At 39.3% G+C, this 16,210-nt stretch overlaps 1 protein-coding gene across 1 annotated transcript in view; it reads right to left on the bottom strand.

The window, feature by feature from the left end:
- LOC149170788 (glycerophosphodiester phosphodiesterase GDPDL1-like) overlaps nucleotides 1-16,210 on the bottom strand; it is a 66,428-nt gene that overhangs the window by 31,268 nt on the left and 18,950 nt on the right. The window contains exons 8-9 of the mRNA XM_089425728.1: nucleotides 9,847-9,897; nucleotides 9,530-9,753 (exon numbers count right to left, since the gene is read on the bottom strand). Of these exons, the coding sequence (XP_089281854.1) occupies nucleotides 9,530-9,753; nucleotides 9,847-9,897 (275 nt within the window). The remainder of the gene's footprint in view (nucleotides 1-9,529; nucleotides 9,754-9,846; nucleotides 9,898-16,210) is intronic.

Below are 16,210 nucleotides of genomic sequence, written 5' to 3' on the forward strand. Positions count from 1 at the left end.
TAACTCCCAAGAGTAATCTAGGAGGACATCCTCTTATTTTAGGAAGACCTTGGCTAGCCACAACTGATGCTTTCATAAGTTGTAAGTCTGGGGATATGTATATTTCTGATGGTAATTCGACAAAGAAGTTCAATCTGTATCCTCCAGCAAAAGCAATTACAGAAATAGGAGATAATGAGTGGGTTGATGATGAAGATACTATACAACCTGTCTTTACCATTTCTGAGATTAGTGAAGATAGTCAAATTGTGAACACATTAGAAAACTTTGAACCATCTTCAGAATATGACCACACACAATTTCAGTTGGATTCTGACATTCAGTGTCTATCATCTAGACAAATGTCTCTTTTCTCTATTGAAGATTTTGGTAGTTCTGCCATTGAGATTTTTCTAGGAAAAACATTGAATATCAACAGAAACTTGGAAAAATCACAACAGGGGGATCTAACCAAAATCTTGCAAAAACATTCTACTACATTTTCATGGGAGTATACTGATATGAAAGGTATTGACCCTAAGACTTGCATTCATCACATCTACATTGAGGAAAATAGTAGACCAATCAGACAACCTCAAAGAAGGATGAATCCAAACCTTAGGGAGATAGTGAAAGAAGAGCTCCAAAAGTTACTTAATGTAAACTTCATTTACCCCATTTCAGATAGCCGGTGGGTTTCTCCTTTGGTTATAGTACCTAAAAAGAATGGTAAATGGAGGGTTTGCATTGATTACAGGGAATTGAACAAAGCAACTTTGAAGGATCACTTTCCTTTGCCCTTTATTGATCAAGTATTAGATACTTTAGCAGGCAAAAAGTATTTCTCATTTTTGGATGGTTTTAGTGGTTACAATCAGATTCAGGTAGAACTTGAAGATCAGGACAAGACCACATTTACCTGTCCATGGGGAACTTTTGCTTACCGAGTACTTCCTTTTGGATTATGTAATGCACCCGCAACATTTCAAAGGGCAGTACTAGGAATCTTTTCTGATCTAATTCATGATTGTGTAGAGGTCTATATGGATGATTTTACAGTTTATGGTAATTCATTTGAAGAGGCATTAGAAAATTTGGAAAAAGTCCTTATAAGATGTAAAGAAACAAATCTTTCATTAAGTCATGAAAAATGTTTTCTGATGTTTACTGAAGGGATTGTTTTAGGACATCATATTTCAGGAGATGGAATTAAAGTTGATAGATCAAAAGTTGAAGTCATCTCCAAGTTACCTATTCCAAATTGTCAAAAAGATGTTAGAAGTTTTCTTGGATTTACTGGATATTATAGAAGATTTATTGAAAACTTCACCAAGATAGCATCTCCGCTCTTCAAATTACTTACAGAATACTGTGAATTCAATTGGGATCTTGACTGTCAATCTGCATTTGAAACTTTGAAAACAAGAATATCTGAAGCACCCGTTTTGAGAGGGCCAAATTGGAAACTTCCTTTCCATATTTCTACAGATGCTTCAGATACAGCTCTAGGAGCTGTGTTGGGTCAAAAGGATTTAGTTCCTTATGCCATTTACTACACCAGTAAAAATTTGACTCCTACTGAGTTAAATTATACTGTGACTGAAAAAGAGTTCTTAGTTGTTGTTCATGCAATCAACAAGTTTAGACACTATATAACTGGCTATGAAACTTTTGTCCATACTAATCATTCTGCAATTAGATATCTCATGAACAAACCTGTTACTAATGTCAGAGTTACAAGATGGCTTTTACTTTTACAAGAATTCAATATTACTGTGTTAGATAGACCAGGGAAACAAAATACAGTAGCTGATTTCTTGTCTAGAATCCAAAATACTAACAAAGATTCTCCTGTAGAGGATAAGTTTCCAAATGAATATTTGTTTGCAGTAACTACTAAAACTCCTTGGTATGCAGATATTGCTAACTATTTGGTTACAGGGAAGCTACCTCCACACTTATTTCCTAATGAGAAAAGGAAAATTATTCAGGAGAGTTCAAATTATTCATGGATTTCTAATGAATTGTTCAAAACAGGGCTAGATTGTGTGGTCAGAAGATGTGTTCGGGAAGATGAAATGCCTGACATCCTTAAGGCATGTCATGATGAACCGTGCGGTGGACACTTTGCTGACAAGAGGACGACCTATAAAATCCTTTCTTTAGGATATTATTGGCCTTCTCTCTTAAAAGATGCAAAACAATATATTAGAAGGTGTGACAGCTGCCAAAGAGTTGGGAGACCAACTCTTTCAAATGAAGTGCCATTACAGCCACAGGTACTCATCGAACCCTTTGAAAAATGGGCTTTAGATTTCATTGGACCTATTAATCCAACATCTAGACAAAAGAAGTATATATTGGTTTGCACTGATTATGTTACTAAATGGGTAGAAGCCAAGGCATTGCCTTCTGCCACTGAAAATTTGGTTGTTCAATTTCTTTTTGAGGATATTTTTACTCGTTTTGGTGTCCCAAGAGAAATTGTGACAGATCAGTGAAGTCAATTTACATCTAACTTGATGGAGAAGCTGATGGAAGAATACAAAATCAAGCACATAAAATCTACTCCATACCATCTGCAAGCAAATGTTCAAGTGGAATCTACAAACAAAGTTCTTGAGAGCATCATCACCAAAACTGTTCATCTCCACAGAAGAGATTGGGCAGAAAGTCTTCCTGAAGCTTTATGGGCCTATAGAACTACATGGAGGAACACAACAGGACATTCTCCCTATGAACTTGTTTATGGGAAGGAAGTCCTGCTCCCCATTGAGTTTCAAGTCAAGACCTTCAAGATGGCAGTTCAGTTGGGGATTAATCTATCAGAAGCCCAAAAGCACAGAATGGAGCAGCTGAATGAGCTAGATGAAATAAGACAAGATGCAATTTTAAGGACTGATCTAGTTCAGCACCAAAGAACTAAGTGGCATGATAGATATATCAAAGAGAAAAAGTTTCAAAAGGGAGATTGGGCGTTACTGTTTGATTCCAAGTTTAAAGACTTCAAAGGGAAATTTCAGACTCATTGGCTTGGACCATATGAGATTGATGAAGTCTTTAGCAATGGAGCAGTTCGAGTCAAGACTATTGATGAGTTTCAAACTCCTCTCATTGTGAATGGCCACATATTGAAAATTTATCATAAGCCACTCTCAAAAGAGGACTTTGTCAAAATGTTTCAAGAAAATTCTGCAATGAGGCTGGTGGGGAAGAGTCCTCCTCCATCAGCCTAGTTTTTGTTTCTTTCAGTTGAAAAAAAAAAAAAAAACTTTTTATAATCCTGAAAACCAATCATGGATTGGCAGTCTTATACATAAAATGTAGAGTGAAAATCGGGGGCACCTGACACTCTATATTTTCCAAAAAAATCTCTCTTCCTTTCCATCTTCACTCCACTTCACTTGTCATTTCACTTCACCTCCATCTCATTTTTATCTCCATTCCACTTCACTCCATTTCATTTCCATCTCATTCCACTCATTTCATTTCATTCCATCAATAAAAGTCCCCTTCAGGACTATTTTCATTTAGTTAGTTCTTTTTTCTAACTATCTTTGTGCAGTTAAAGGGGTGTTGTCTTAGTTTCCGCAGCTGGAAACCGTTTCCGCAGCGAGCCCCAGTTTCCGCAGCCAGAAACGATTTCCGCAGCCAGCATCACTCTGTCTCTACAACCAGCATCACTCTGTTTTAAAAAAAAAATCACAGTCAAAGGTTAGCATCATCATCACCAAAGGCAGCAAATATATGAGGCATCTGCAAGATTAAAGAGCAATAATGGGTCAGAAGCCTTAATCAACAAATGGCAAACTTCCAAAGGTATGATCAAAATCTCTACCAAATAACAATTTAATGTCATTGTATGCATAGTTATTAGATCATGGAAATTCCACTAAATACAATGATTTGATACGGCAAGATCCATATCACTCCTCTTCCACGATGATAATCCATCCACCTCATTCCTTTCTAACGGTCCCATAATCACTATTAATTCAAACTCGAAATGGGGCTGCTCTTTCATTTATTGGCCGTACGTGGAAGAAGTGACCTACTGTACTACGACTATCCTCCACCATAATTTCCGCAACCAACGTTGAGACGTGGCGTAAGTCATCTGATCCCAAAAGGACTCAGCCGTTATTCTGCCATTATCACTCCACTCCCGCATGCATTGAACTCGTTTCTGTTATTTATCCTTTACTCCCTCGTACTCATACTATTTCCTACTCTCCATTTCCGCTGCAACTCCATAGCTTTGCTCTAAACCCTGATTACAGTCACTGCATACGCTTTGCATTTCGATTACGGCCACTCCACTTACCTTAAGAATCCCGTAATCAGCTCGCTTTTTCCCTGAACCTTCATACGCAGTAGAATTCTCAGTCGGAATTTAATGCCGAGAATGGGAAAGCTACTAAGAGCTGAACCGGAGGGACCAAAGTACCTGGAGGGTTATCCTCAAATGAAGGAGTCGTTAAAGAAAGCAAGGTGGCTGAGATTCATTCAAAAGTTCAGAGGTTATGATAAGGAAGTCACTAAAGCTTTTGCTCGGTCCTTTAATGGACACGTAGTGGAGGTAGGGGATTTGAAATTTACAATAACAGAGGCCACAATAGCAGCAGAAACCAGTTACCACAAGAGGGAGATAGATGGTTTAAAAATAGAGGTATGGATGATCAAGGATGGAAAGTCATGCTCAAAAACCCAGGTATGGATACTTCTATATTTACTAAAGGAATTCCTGTGCATGTAATCAAAGAGGACTGGTCTACACTGTTATTACATGTTCAGAAGTTTATTACATGCGAGGGTCATTTTGGCACCATGTACATGTATCATGCCAGGATAATGATGAATTTCATGGAAGTTTGTACCCTTAATTTACCTTACTTTCTGTTAGCAAGCCTGAAGAAAATGAGCTCTACTGTTCAGAAACATTTAGGCCATATTGAATCCCACCTTTACCATCAAGGGCTCATCAAAATTCTTATTGAAGATCAATTGAAAAATAATAACGATACTTGGGAAAAGTTTTTGATCAGAAATCACTTGCAAGAAGTGACTGAAGCCTCTGCCAGCAGTTCCCCAAAAATCCCAAAAAGAAGTAGGAGGAAAGAAAGAAATGTTACAGCCTAGGACCTTCCTACAGTAGACACTCAGGAAACTGTTCAGGAGGAAGAAGAGGAGGGAGCTAGAAACAAAAAGCAGAAAAAGGACAAAGGTAAAATAAATATTCAAGAGACATATCCATCCCTTGAACCATTTGTAGAAGAAGAGTCTCAAACTCTGGCCGATAGATTAGCACATCTTCATGCTGCTGCCATCAAAAAGAGAAAACAAAAAGAAAAACAGAGTGCCCAGAAAGAGAGCACTAGTCCATACCTGAGAAGGAGCACTAGGCTAAAAGGGAAGGGGAATAAAACCAAAGAAAAAAAGTCTCATTTTATTGATTTGGATAAAGAGACACTCGAGAAATCTCCAACTCAGCAAATCATTGAGCCAAGTCCTCCACGTGAGGAAAGCCCTTTTCAGCAGGAAAGAGAAAACAGTCCTCCTTCACCAGAATTTGAGTTCAGGCCGAGAAAAACACTTGGGGTAGATTCCAACCAGCAGGAAGCATATAACTACCTAGAGTCCTTGGAAAAATCAACTGCAGGACCAAGCACCACCTTGCCACTTGATGCACAAGTGCAGTCTTTAAAACAGGAAGTGTTTGAGCTAGAAATCCTAAACAGGCACATTAAACAAGAAAATGAAGCATTAAAAGAGCAAAGTAAAGTGGACAAGATTGTCCATGAAAATACCATGCTTCACTTAGGACTGTGGCAGAAGAAGAATAGAAAGTTGAAGAAAAAGTGTAAGAAGCTGAGCAGGGCATTGATTAATTTGAAGTTCACGTGTCTAGTCAAGAAACCAAGGACCATTTTGGCATCAAGGAGAAAGAGAAGAAGGCTGGATGTTCTTGCAGAAGCATCAGAGTACATTGATTGAGGAAAAGAACTAAGTTTTGGTTGCATGAGGACATGCAACCCCTTCACAGTGGGGGTATGTAGAGCCTTGAACCTGTACCTCCTTACACACCCTCTCAGCCTTCTTTTCCCATTCATTTCCTTCTTTTCCCACTCATTTCATCCATCAAGTTGCTTAAGTCATTGTATTTTAGGACTTTTTACATGGTTTTCTAACTATGCTAATGACTGTTGTTTGGTTTAGAATTTTGGTTCAGAGTGCTGTGTTTCCGCAGCCAACACAGGTTTCCGCAGCTGATCCAGGTTTCTGCAGCCAGCACAGGATTCCACAGCTGTTTTATTAAATGATATGTTACAGGTGTCCTTCGAGAAGATGAGCCACATGGGCGAGTTTCAGGAGTCAAGGACATGGGACGTGTCCCTCCAGATCACCCAGAATAGCCATAAAAACCCGCGGTCAACGAGGAGGCAAATACCAGTCAACAGAAGTGTTCAGCGGTGGCACGGCTCTGCGTTGCTCTGTTTTTGGGCACGTGAAGCTAGGTGGCATCATCCTCAGCCACGGAGACAATCTAGAAGCACGAATCCAACAGCCATACTCTCCAGATTGAATGAACACGATGACAGTTACCTAGATCCGGGGACGCAGAGGATTCACATGTTTTTAAACAGCCGGTTGAATAGCATAAATCTCGTTAAAGTAGTTTGCTTTCTCCTTATAAATAAAGAGTCCTTGAATGCTGTAGAGTTAGTCGTTTTTGTAATCATTTTGTATGTAATTTTGAGCTCCCCACTGTACTTTACATTTGATGTTCAATACATGAGAAGACTGTTTTGCATTTAAGTGTATAACTGCTCCTTGAACCGGCTGAAGTAGGCAGAGGGCCCCTGTTTACTGAAGCCCTGTACAGTAACCTTTAATTTCTTGCATTTCTTTTTCTTGTTTCATGTATATTAGTTGTACAAATGTCTTTTAAATTGCTGCGTTTTTATTTATTTTCAACATGTATATTAGCTATACATAAACTTTGATTTCTGTTGATTTACATTTCTGCACTTTTATGTTCATGACTGATTAGTGTGTTATGCAGGTTTCTTAGCCAAGCCCAGGACAGTTTTCCTTCTTTTCTTTTCATAACTAGTGGCATGCGTGATCATCTTGTCTATGTTGCTGACCTTCATTGTTTTGCAGTTTTGATTTTCCTTACTGTCATTTCTTTAACTTGCATATTTACTTTCTGCTCTTAGATATCAAGTTGTTCATCTATTGATGGTTCCTTTTCCATAATCAAATAACTTTATTGGGAGCCAAAATATCACTTAGGATAGCTTCATTTAGTTTGCTTTATAACTCACATTACTTGACTTATTCATAATTGTTTCTTACATGAAAAATTCAGCAGAAAGGCAAAAGGTTAAGAGAAAGTTAAAGTATTGTGACTAGTCTCTTTTATGTAGTTTCACTTAGATTTCACATTGCTTAACATTTCATGATATCTTTTCATAGAAAAGATTAAGTTGAAGAGTTGAAATAGTGTGAGACAGTTGTTCTTACTTTTAGTTGGATTTAATATAGATTTCATTTTCATTTTCATTCAGCAGCAGAGATATTGGGCCGATGTCATTAGTCCTTTATTTGATGTCTTTATTTTCCTTTAAGAGTTGATTTTATTGCAGTTGTTGTTCAATATTTCTTGTAGAATACTTTTTAAGTTTTGAGAAATCATTTAGAGATCACCACAATCATCCACATTTCACTTGCTTCATTACATTTCCATCACATCACAGTAGGAAAGATACATTCGAAAAAAAACTTAAAAAAGCTAAAAACGACAAAAGACTAAGAAAACAGTTACCTAAGTACATATAGTACACCTCACTTCCTCAGCTTACGAGCCCCGGGTTGACATTTAAAAGTTGCAATTTAGACATCACTAAATTGACCAAACAACCCTTTTGCAAAATGGGGCATTGATTATATGACTTGTAACCCTCACTCGGCTAGGGGGGCATGGGTTTATTATCGTTGCCGTCGATTACTTTACGAAATGGGCCGAGGCGATGCCTACATTGATTGAAGATGATCACACAGCGGCGCAATTTTTATTCAACCATGTTATCTCGCGATTCGGCATCCCTCAAGCCATCGTCACTGATCACGGGAAGCATTTCCGTAATCATATGATGTCGGAACTAAAAACCCAGCTAGGCTTGCAGCACGATAGTTCAACTCCATACTACCCTCAGTCCAATGGCCATGTTGAAGCTATCAATAAGATTTTGGTTACAATGCTTCAGCGTACCGTTGGCATGCATAAGTCTAACTGGCATTTGATGTTGTTCCCTGCCTTGTGGGCCTACCGAACCTCCGTGAAGGACGCCACTAGTTTCACTCCATTTCAACTAGTTTATGGACTAGAGGCTACCCTTCCAATCGAATGTGAAATCCCTTCATTAAAATTGGTTGTCGAGCTACTTCCCAACACTACTCCGTTAGAAGAACGCCTTATTTACCTGGAACGGCTAGATGAGACCTGTCGCTTGGCCTCTTTGGCCATCGAAACACAAAAGAAGCGATTCAAGACTCACTTCGATCAGACTGTACATCCACGTTCTTTTGTTGAGGGAGATTTAGTCCTGCTATACGATCAGGCAAAAGATAAGCTAGGAGCAGGAAAGCTCGAGCCTATGTGGCTAGGCCCTTACATTGTCAAGAAAGTTTTGCAAAAAGGGGCCTACGAGCTAATTGATTATGAAGGGAACCCTCTTGGGAAGCCCCGAAACGGGCTGTATTTGAAAAAGTACTATGCATGATACTTGTAAATTTTATTTTGTACATACATGTACTCTAGCAAGTGTGTTGTGTGTATGTGTGTCATTTTTAAAGGTGTAACTGCCACTTATTGTGCCTTTCGCTTCTTGTGCAGATGTCTGATGCACCTTATGTTGGTTTCTCTAATGGTGCCTGCCGCAGTACTCGCAACCTGTCCTCTGCAGCGTGGGTGATCTATGATCCTCATGGCGAGCTGATAGATTTTCAAGGTGTGTGTTTGGGTCGTACCACTAACAATGTCGCCGAATATTGTGCCGTAATCGAGCTACTTGCTGAAGCAATTAATCTTGGCATTCGTGCATTGGTAGTGAACCTGGACTCTCAACTTGTCGTCCACCAGCTCAACGGGCAATATTCCGTTAGAGACCATCGCATTCTAAGGTTGTATTTACGTGTGAGATTGTTAGAAAGGAAATTTGATTTTATCACATATCAGCATATTCCATGACAATTAAACACATTATCTGATGCATTAGCTAATCATGTATTAGATAGACATTTGCGTAATTTGTAATCAAAATATTATAAAAACAAGCACATGAAAGCACAATAATAAATCATAGGCATATGTATATATATACGTGTGTGTCATAATTTTTACGTCGTGCGCATTACATAGTCCAAAAAAATAATACATGTCCGAATCTCATATGGCCGAAGACAACATGTCTCTCAAAAATATGCAAAAATGAAACCTAGGCGTCTAATCACGGTGATGCTCATGATAGCATGTCACCGCTCGCACCAAACGTCTCAGCAGATGGTGGACGCGAGTAGGTACTCCCACTATGTGCCTCTGGTACGCGAAGGGCACATCCGCCAATCTGGCATAGTCTGGAATCCATCGAGTGAGTCCCTCAAGGTTCTGTAGTAGCTCTTCACCCACACCACCCTCTACCTGAGGGTTGGCTGCGGGTTGTACCCTCCATGCTACATGAGACAAACCATCTGGTCGCTCTGCACCAACATCTGCATACATATATATAGCTATTGTCAGAGACATGCATGTATTACAAAAAAACTAAATACATAAAAAACATCAAAAACACAAAGAGTTCTTACCAAGCTCCTCTTCCCAGTCTTCTCCCACAGGCAATGGGAGATCTAGGTCTCCTGTAAAATCGGTGCCCGCATAGGGCCAGTCCTCTATAACGATCATCTGGTGACGAAGCCATATGAAGAACTCGGGCCTCCAGGCCATCTGCTGGCCCCCTCCTCCTCTAGGCATCAGTGCTGCCCATCGAGCCAACCTCGGTTCCCGTAACACTGGATCTGCCACTATACCTCCCTAAATCTAGAAAATCGGTAGTCGCTCCAAGAAGAAGGATACCACAATGGATCCATACCCGAACTGTTTGTTGCCTCCGCGCTTACACTTCGTAAGCTGCCTCTTGATGTTTGTAGTCACAGCTCTGGCCCAATCAAACAGAGTAGGCTGGAGACACTCGGTTGCCAGCAGTAAATGATTCTTGTTGGCCTCATGAGGCGCCTGTACACCAGCCGTCCGTGTGATAGTGAATAGTATCACCCGTAGCACTAGGTCTGGAACTGCGACGATATCTACCTTGGCACTGTTCAATCCAAACTGTGCCCCCGGACAAACCCGTTCCATCACCTCCCCCATCTTTTCCCCGGAAGGCCTACTTCCAGTCAAAATGGGTCGTGCACCTCTCCACGATAACCCAGTGATAAAATAGACATCGAAAACATCCAACTCCAATGTCTGATCTTTCAAGCGGAATACCTGATCCTCTATGTCCCAAGCATCCACGATAAATCGTAGTAGCTCAGGTTGTGCACGCAAATAGGAGGTGAGGAAAAACTTCTTTAAGTTGCAGTCCCTCAAAGCATCCATGCAGGCTTCATCCTCTAGTTCCAGAGCATCTATAGCATCATGCTCTCTTTCTCTCCATTATACAACCATTTTGACGAATCCCTGCAAGCATAAAGTCGAAAATACCATCATTAGATCACTGGTGAAACCATAATCCAAGGAAATTTGCAAAGTCAACGGTGGAATCCATGGGAAAATTAGGTCGAGTGGTTGGCGCGACTGTTTTCAAAATAGTCGCGCCCCCTTTTGGAAAATAATCCCATTGGCGCGATCCCGAGTGGGAAACCCGCGCTAATGGCACAACCCTAAGATTTTGCAAATCCCCTTGCAGGGGATCCGTCTATGGATGAAAAGCTAAAAAAATGGAATGAAAATGAAGCTAAGGACAAGAACTCTTACCTGCTCCAAACGACGGCTCGATTGCTTTCCTGGATTGATCACAATCAACGGTTGAAGTTTGCACCCAAAACCCTCCAATGGTAAACTCACAAGGTGAAAAGTAAAAAGTGAATTTGTTTTTTACCATTTCACTATTTTATAGCATTTTTTGACCTAAAAATACATTAAAAAATATTATTTTTTGGGTATTTTTGAATATATTTATATCAAAATGGGTTTTACGCTGTTTTTGGTATGATAACAGGTGTTGGTGCAACTCAAGCGATGAAACGAGCTCCTTTTTCTACTTTTTCAAGCTCGGTAAAACATGTGAAAAGGTTACTTTGAGGTCCGCTTTTAGCTCTTTTCTGACCGTTTAAAGGCGAAAATATTTCTGAGTTACTCCTCTTGACTCGTTAAACGTTGACAAGGGGCGGTCGTTTTAAGTTCTTTTTGTCGACCGTTAAAACATAAAAAGATTACCGGGCTTTTTTCGTTTCAAACTCGTTAATGGTTACGAAACAACGTGGTTTTGATCGTTTTTTTTACTTTTTCAAGTCGAAATCACTATTTATGAAAAGTACTCCTCGATCGTAATGGTCGGGCGGTTCTTTCGAGCATTGTTTTATACTTTTTACGGCTCGAGAGACACAACGTTAAGAAAAATGACACCCCTGGAGTTTCCTTTTCTGTTGTCTTTTCAAACTCTCTAAACATGAAAAGAAGCCGAGTTCTTCCTTTGTCAGACTCGTTGAAACCTGATGACATCGGATTCTGTCGAAATGACACACCACAAGCATATGCTATCCCCATCAAGCTTGTTAAAAATAATTGGGGTACTCGCCAGAAATGGTGGGGGAAAAATGGAACCGTAATTATTTTCGTGTCGGCAGTATGTCGCTCTTGAACATGACACTTGTTTACTTTCGTGCCTGGGTGGGGATATCTCATCGCATTTTTCACTTACCTTCGTGGATTTGGGTAATCCTGTTTGACCTCTCATCTGCTCATTGCCTCGTCACCATGACCTCTGATCCATTGATGTCAAATACTGCCAATTCCACTATCGTGCCGCCGCTATGTTCAAGAGAAGTTGACCTCTGCAGAAAAACAACCTCCCTCTGATAGCTCACATAATCCTGATTCACAACATTATCTCTCTGTCTCGTGTCGATGATGTGGGAAACATTATGTCCCACCTTCGATCAAGGTCACTTCCTGTCGACTTCAGCTCATTATCTAGGAAGCTGATCTAGAGACTCCCTTCCGGTGCCTTGGAGCCTGCATGCCCCAATGGCAGGTTCTTCGTGTTCGACGTGAGGTTTTCATCATTGGCCTCCGATCGAATGACTCTACAGGTGTTCGACATCAGATCACTTATTCGCACGCCGTAGATTATACCTATAGTACCTTGAGGGCCATTGTCATTATTGGTGGTACCTCTCACGTCTGTTAACAATTTTCAATATTGACTGGTAATCAGAAGATGTTCATGCATGTTCGACTTCAGCTCATATATTCGAATGCTTGAACTTGTACTTTTTTTCTGGTTGAGATGGAGCGCAAGACCCTGGATTTTTTCTGTTGTAATCCAGGTGTGATTCTTGTTACATGACTCATTCATTGGATGGCTGCGACCATACCTGAGTTGATTCATTGATCGTAACCAGATGGCTGCGCCCATACTATGGATCTAGATTATTATGTACTCTCTTATGGATGGCTGCGACCATACCACATATATCATGTACTTGAGCTATCAGTTGTATCTCTCGATGCAGAATCTCGGCGGCAGCTACATGTGTTCTTGTAAAGCATTTCACCCCTCTGTCTCTCTCGGGCCTCGTGCTTTAGGGGGCATCTGTTACACGGTAATTTGTCACCATTGGTCACCGTCCCTGTTACCCCTTTCCCGTACTTTGGAGGACTCATTCCGGGACCTGTGAGCAGTGACATAACTTAAAAATACTTGCATTATGTTCCCCTAAGTATGGACTTCATGTGCCCTGAAGACACCTCCTGCAAAATATCCCTGAAAAGTGCCCTTTTTCCATTAGCGCGGGTCCACAATGTAATACCCGTGCCAGTGAACGAGATCCTCAAAAGAAGGTGCGACCATTGGCACTCTGTCTTAGAGTAACACCCGCGCCAACCAAGTTTGGAAAAGATTTTTAACAAACGCGCGCCCAAATGTTTTTTCCCTTCAAGTCATGAAGTCTTTTGAGGATAAAGCTCATCTTCTAGATGTCGAGAGTCATCATCTATCCCTTACATCTATCCACAACGGCTTTTTGGAGATAATGCCAATCCATAATGGGTGTCTTGATTCATTGTATTTTCTTCCCCTTCTCCATCTATAAAAGTCTGTCCTCATCCATTTGACAAGCTAGTTTTTGAGTAGTAGTGATAACGCTTGTCTCGAGCGATAGTAAGAGTCTTGGAGCATAGGGAGGTTATGCTGCTGGAAGTCTGAGAGAGAGAGAAGGTCTATTGCAAGACATGTATAGCTGCTTGCCCAGCCAGAGGAGAGATTCAACGTCAGAACTTTGGTTGTATCTTTCTCTGTTGATTATTCATTAACAAACGACTATCATTATGGTTCCGATCTTATTGTTCATTATGATAATGTTTGATCTATTTCCTTTCTGACTGATATATAGTTGTATTTAGTGGATTTTATGCTTGTATTTGCTTCGTTCTTTGCATGTGCAGGTATCCATTCGCAGAGATCGTGAGGATCGTGGCCTGCCGGAGCAAGGGAACGGAAGTATCAACTCTTCTACGACACTAGCGTTGGACTCCAGGTTGGTTCTCATAATCCACTTTCAGTTTGCAACTAGGAACTTGCATGGTAGCGTTAATTTATTGTTGCTAGACCCATTTTGGGCTAGTGGGATCGCCTCTGTCCGCAGAGGGGATTTACCTCCCCAAAACTTCCAATTATGAGAATGCTATTTTCACCTTAAGTCAATTTTCTTCTAAATCACTAGATGAAATGATAGCACCTCTCTTAGAAGAAGATAAGAGAATGAAAATAGGTGATGCAAAGGACAATTCACAACCTGAGATGACACTATTATCTAGGGGTAGGGTGAATAAAAACATGAACCCAGTAAAATGTTTTTATTGCCAAAAACATGGACACACAACACTTAATTGTAAAACTCATGCCAAATATCTCTTAAATGGAAAATTAAAAGAATATGCTAACATAGCTACTTTTGAAGACTCGCAATAAGATAGCTTTGAGGACTTCTCAAATTATGATAGTGATGATGATTCCAATGCAAAACCTCTCAGAATATTTTAAGTTATTAATGATGTACGTTATATCCAAGTTATGTATATTTTTTGGTTTGTAAAAGGTGTAGAACCAATTATTGAATAGCGTTGCATAATTCAAATTAGTGGTTCTTGACACTCAAAAACCCTTGACACATCAATAGTTTGATTGTGTTAAAATTGTTATGGTTTGTTGTTCTTGGTGCTCAGAAACCCCTGAACATTGACTACATGTTATGATATGAGATCCTTGTGTGTTAGACAGGTAAGTTGTTAGATCATCTTTTGAATACATTCAGTATTTAAACCTCCATCCTAGCCACTGACAAATAGCCAAAAGTGAAACATATGAAATATGGTGGAAGGTCCATAGAGTGTTTCATTACTTGATAAAACTTATCACAGAAGCCCCAACAAGGCGAGCTGTCAATATTTTTGATCTTGCAAAGTTCATCAATGATGTGAAGAGGCAAGCATGTTTTAAATGGTGTTCAATTAATAACTCTAATAAGTGGTGATGAAGAAAGAGCAGTGTTTGTGAGATTCCAGAGTGGACGTGAGTGTTGATGAAGTCGAGTGAGACAAAGGTTAGTTATGTTTTTGTACTATGTGTTCTCTATTTTGTAATTTATGATTTATATAATAATGTAAGCATTAAAGGGGGGGAATTCGAAATAAAACTTACTTTAGCAGGTAAATTTGGTGTTAATTGGTTGAATTGTTGATATGTATTTGTGTTATTTACAGTGTGTCATAGAAATATTTCCGTTGTGTGTGCATATGTATGTTTTCCTATTGAAAACACCTTTAAACGATTGGAAATTTATTAATAAATTTTGTCTAATGAGATTGTTGTATTTTTTTTATATTTTATTAGCATGCTTTATTTAAAAGTATACAACTCTAGTAAGCCAATATTGAGTGAAATATTTCCAGAGAGTTTCTCTGAAGTCAATATAGGATCAATTGCAATACAATAATTTACTATTGCAATTATTATAGAGGGAAATATTGTTCAAGAGTTTCCTGAATTTAGGAATCTCTAATAGGGAGAAAATGAAATGGGATTTACAAGAAATGAAATTGGAGAATATTTAACCATATCTCTTTAAAAATTGTAGAAAGATAATTGGTAAAAATACAAATAAAACTCTCCATGTTGAGACATATGCATTCATCCAACCGTAAACAAGCAGGTCCCATGTCCCTCGAATTCTAAGTTTAGGGAACGTTAGGTCACCAAGATAAGAAGCACATTCACTCTCTTTAAGTGTATTCTATAGATTAAGATTTTAAACATGTCGTTTGTGCCTACTGGTGCCTAACACATGACCATATTTTTCCTGAGACAATACTCTCTGGGGTATGTCTTTGTGAGTCCAGGTGTCTTACAAAGAGAGGGACCAGTGAAAGGTGGTATTCCAAAAGGAACGAGAATTGACTTTGACTACTTGAAGAAGTTGAACCACTAGAGTGTCCATCATCCAACCATATAAGAAACGTGACAACATTTAAGAGGAAACATAAAATAAAAGTATTTTTTGGGTCCTATTTGAAGGGCATCCCACGTGTATCAGAGACAATGAAAACAACGTATGCACATAAGACTTAGTTCAAAGGGATAGAGCTACCTAAGAGAGTCAAGTTGAACTGTATGTGAAATAACTCGTATTGCAAAAATAGAGGAGACTTAGAAACTATAAATATGCCTCTCCTTGCATAGCTTCAAGATTTATTTAAACAACAAAAACTATCCAATTATGTTCTAGAGATAGTGTCATGTAAAAAAGTCTTAGCAGATTCAACACTAAGGCATAGAGACCCCCAAGAGGATAAATATCAAATGTATATGAAATAGATTGTATTACAAAATGAGAGGTGATTAATACCCTCTAAATATTAGTTTTAGTAGGTTTAGAACTTACTTGTACA

This window comes from Pinus tabuliformis, chromosome 4_2, assembly GCF_031772625.1.
Source record: "Pinus tabuliformis cultivar Carrire ecotype Pingquan chromosome 4_2, CPIR1, whole genome shotgun sequence".
Classification (NCBI taxonomy): Eukaryota; Viridiplantae; Streptophyta; class Pinopsida; order Pinales; family Pinaceae; genus Pinus; species Pinus tabuliformis.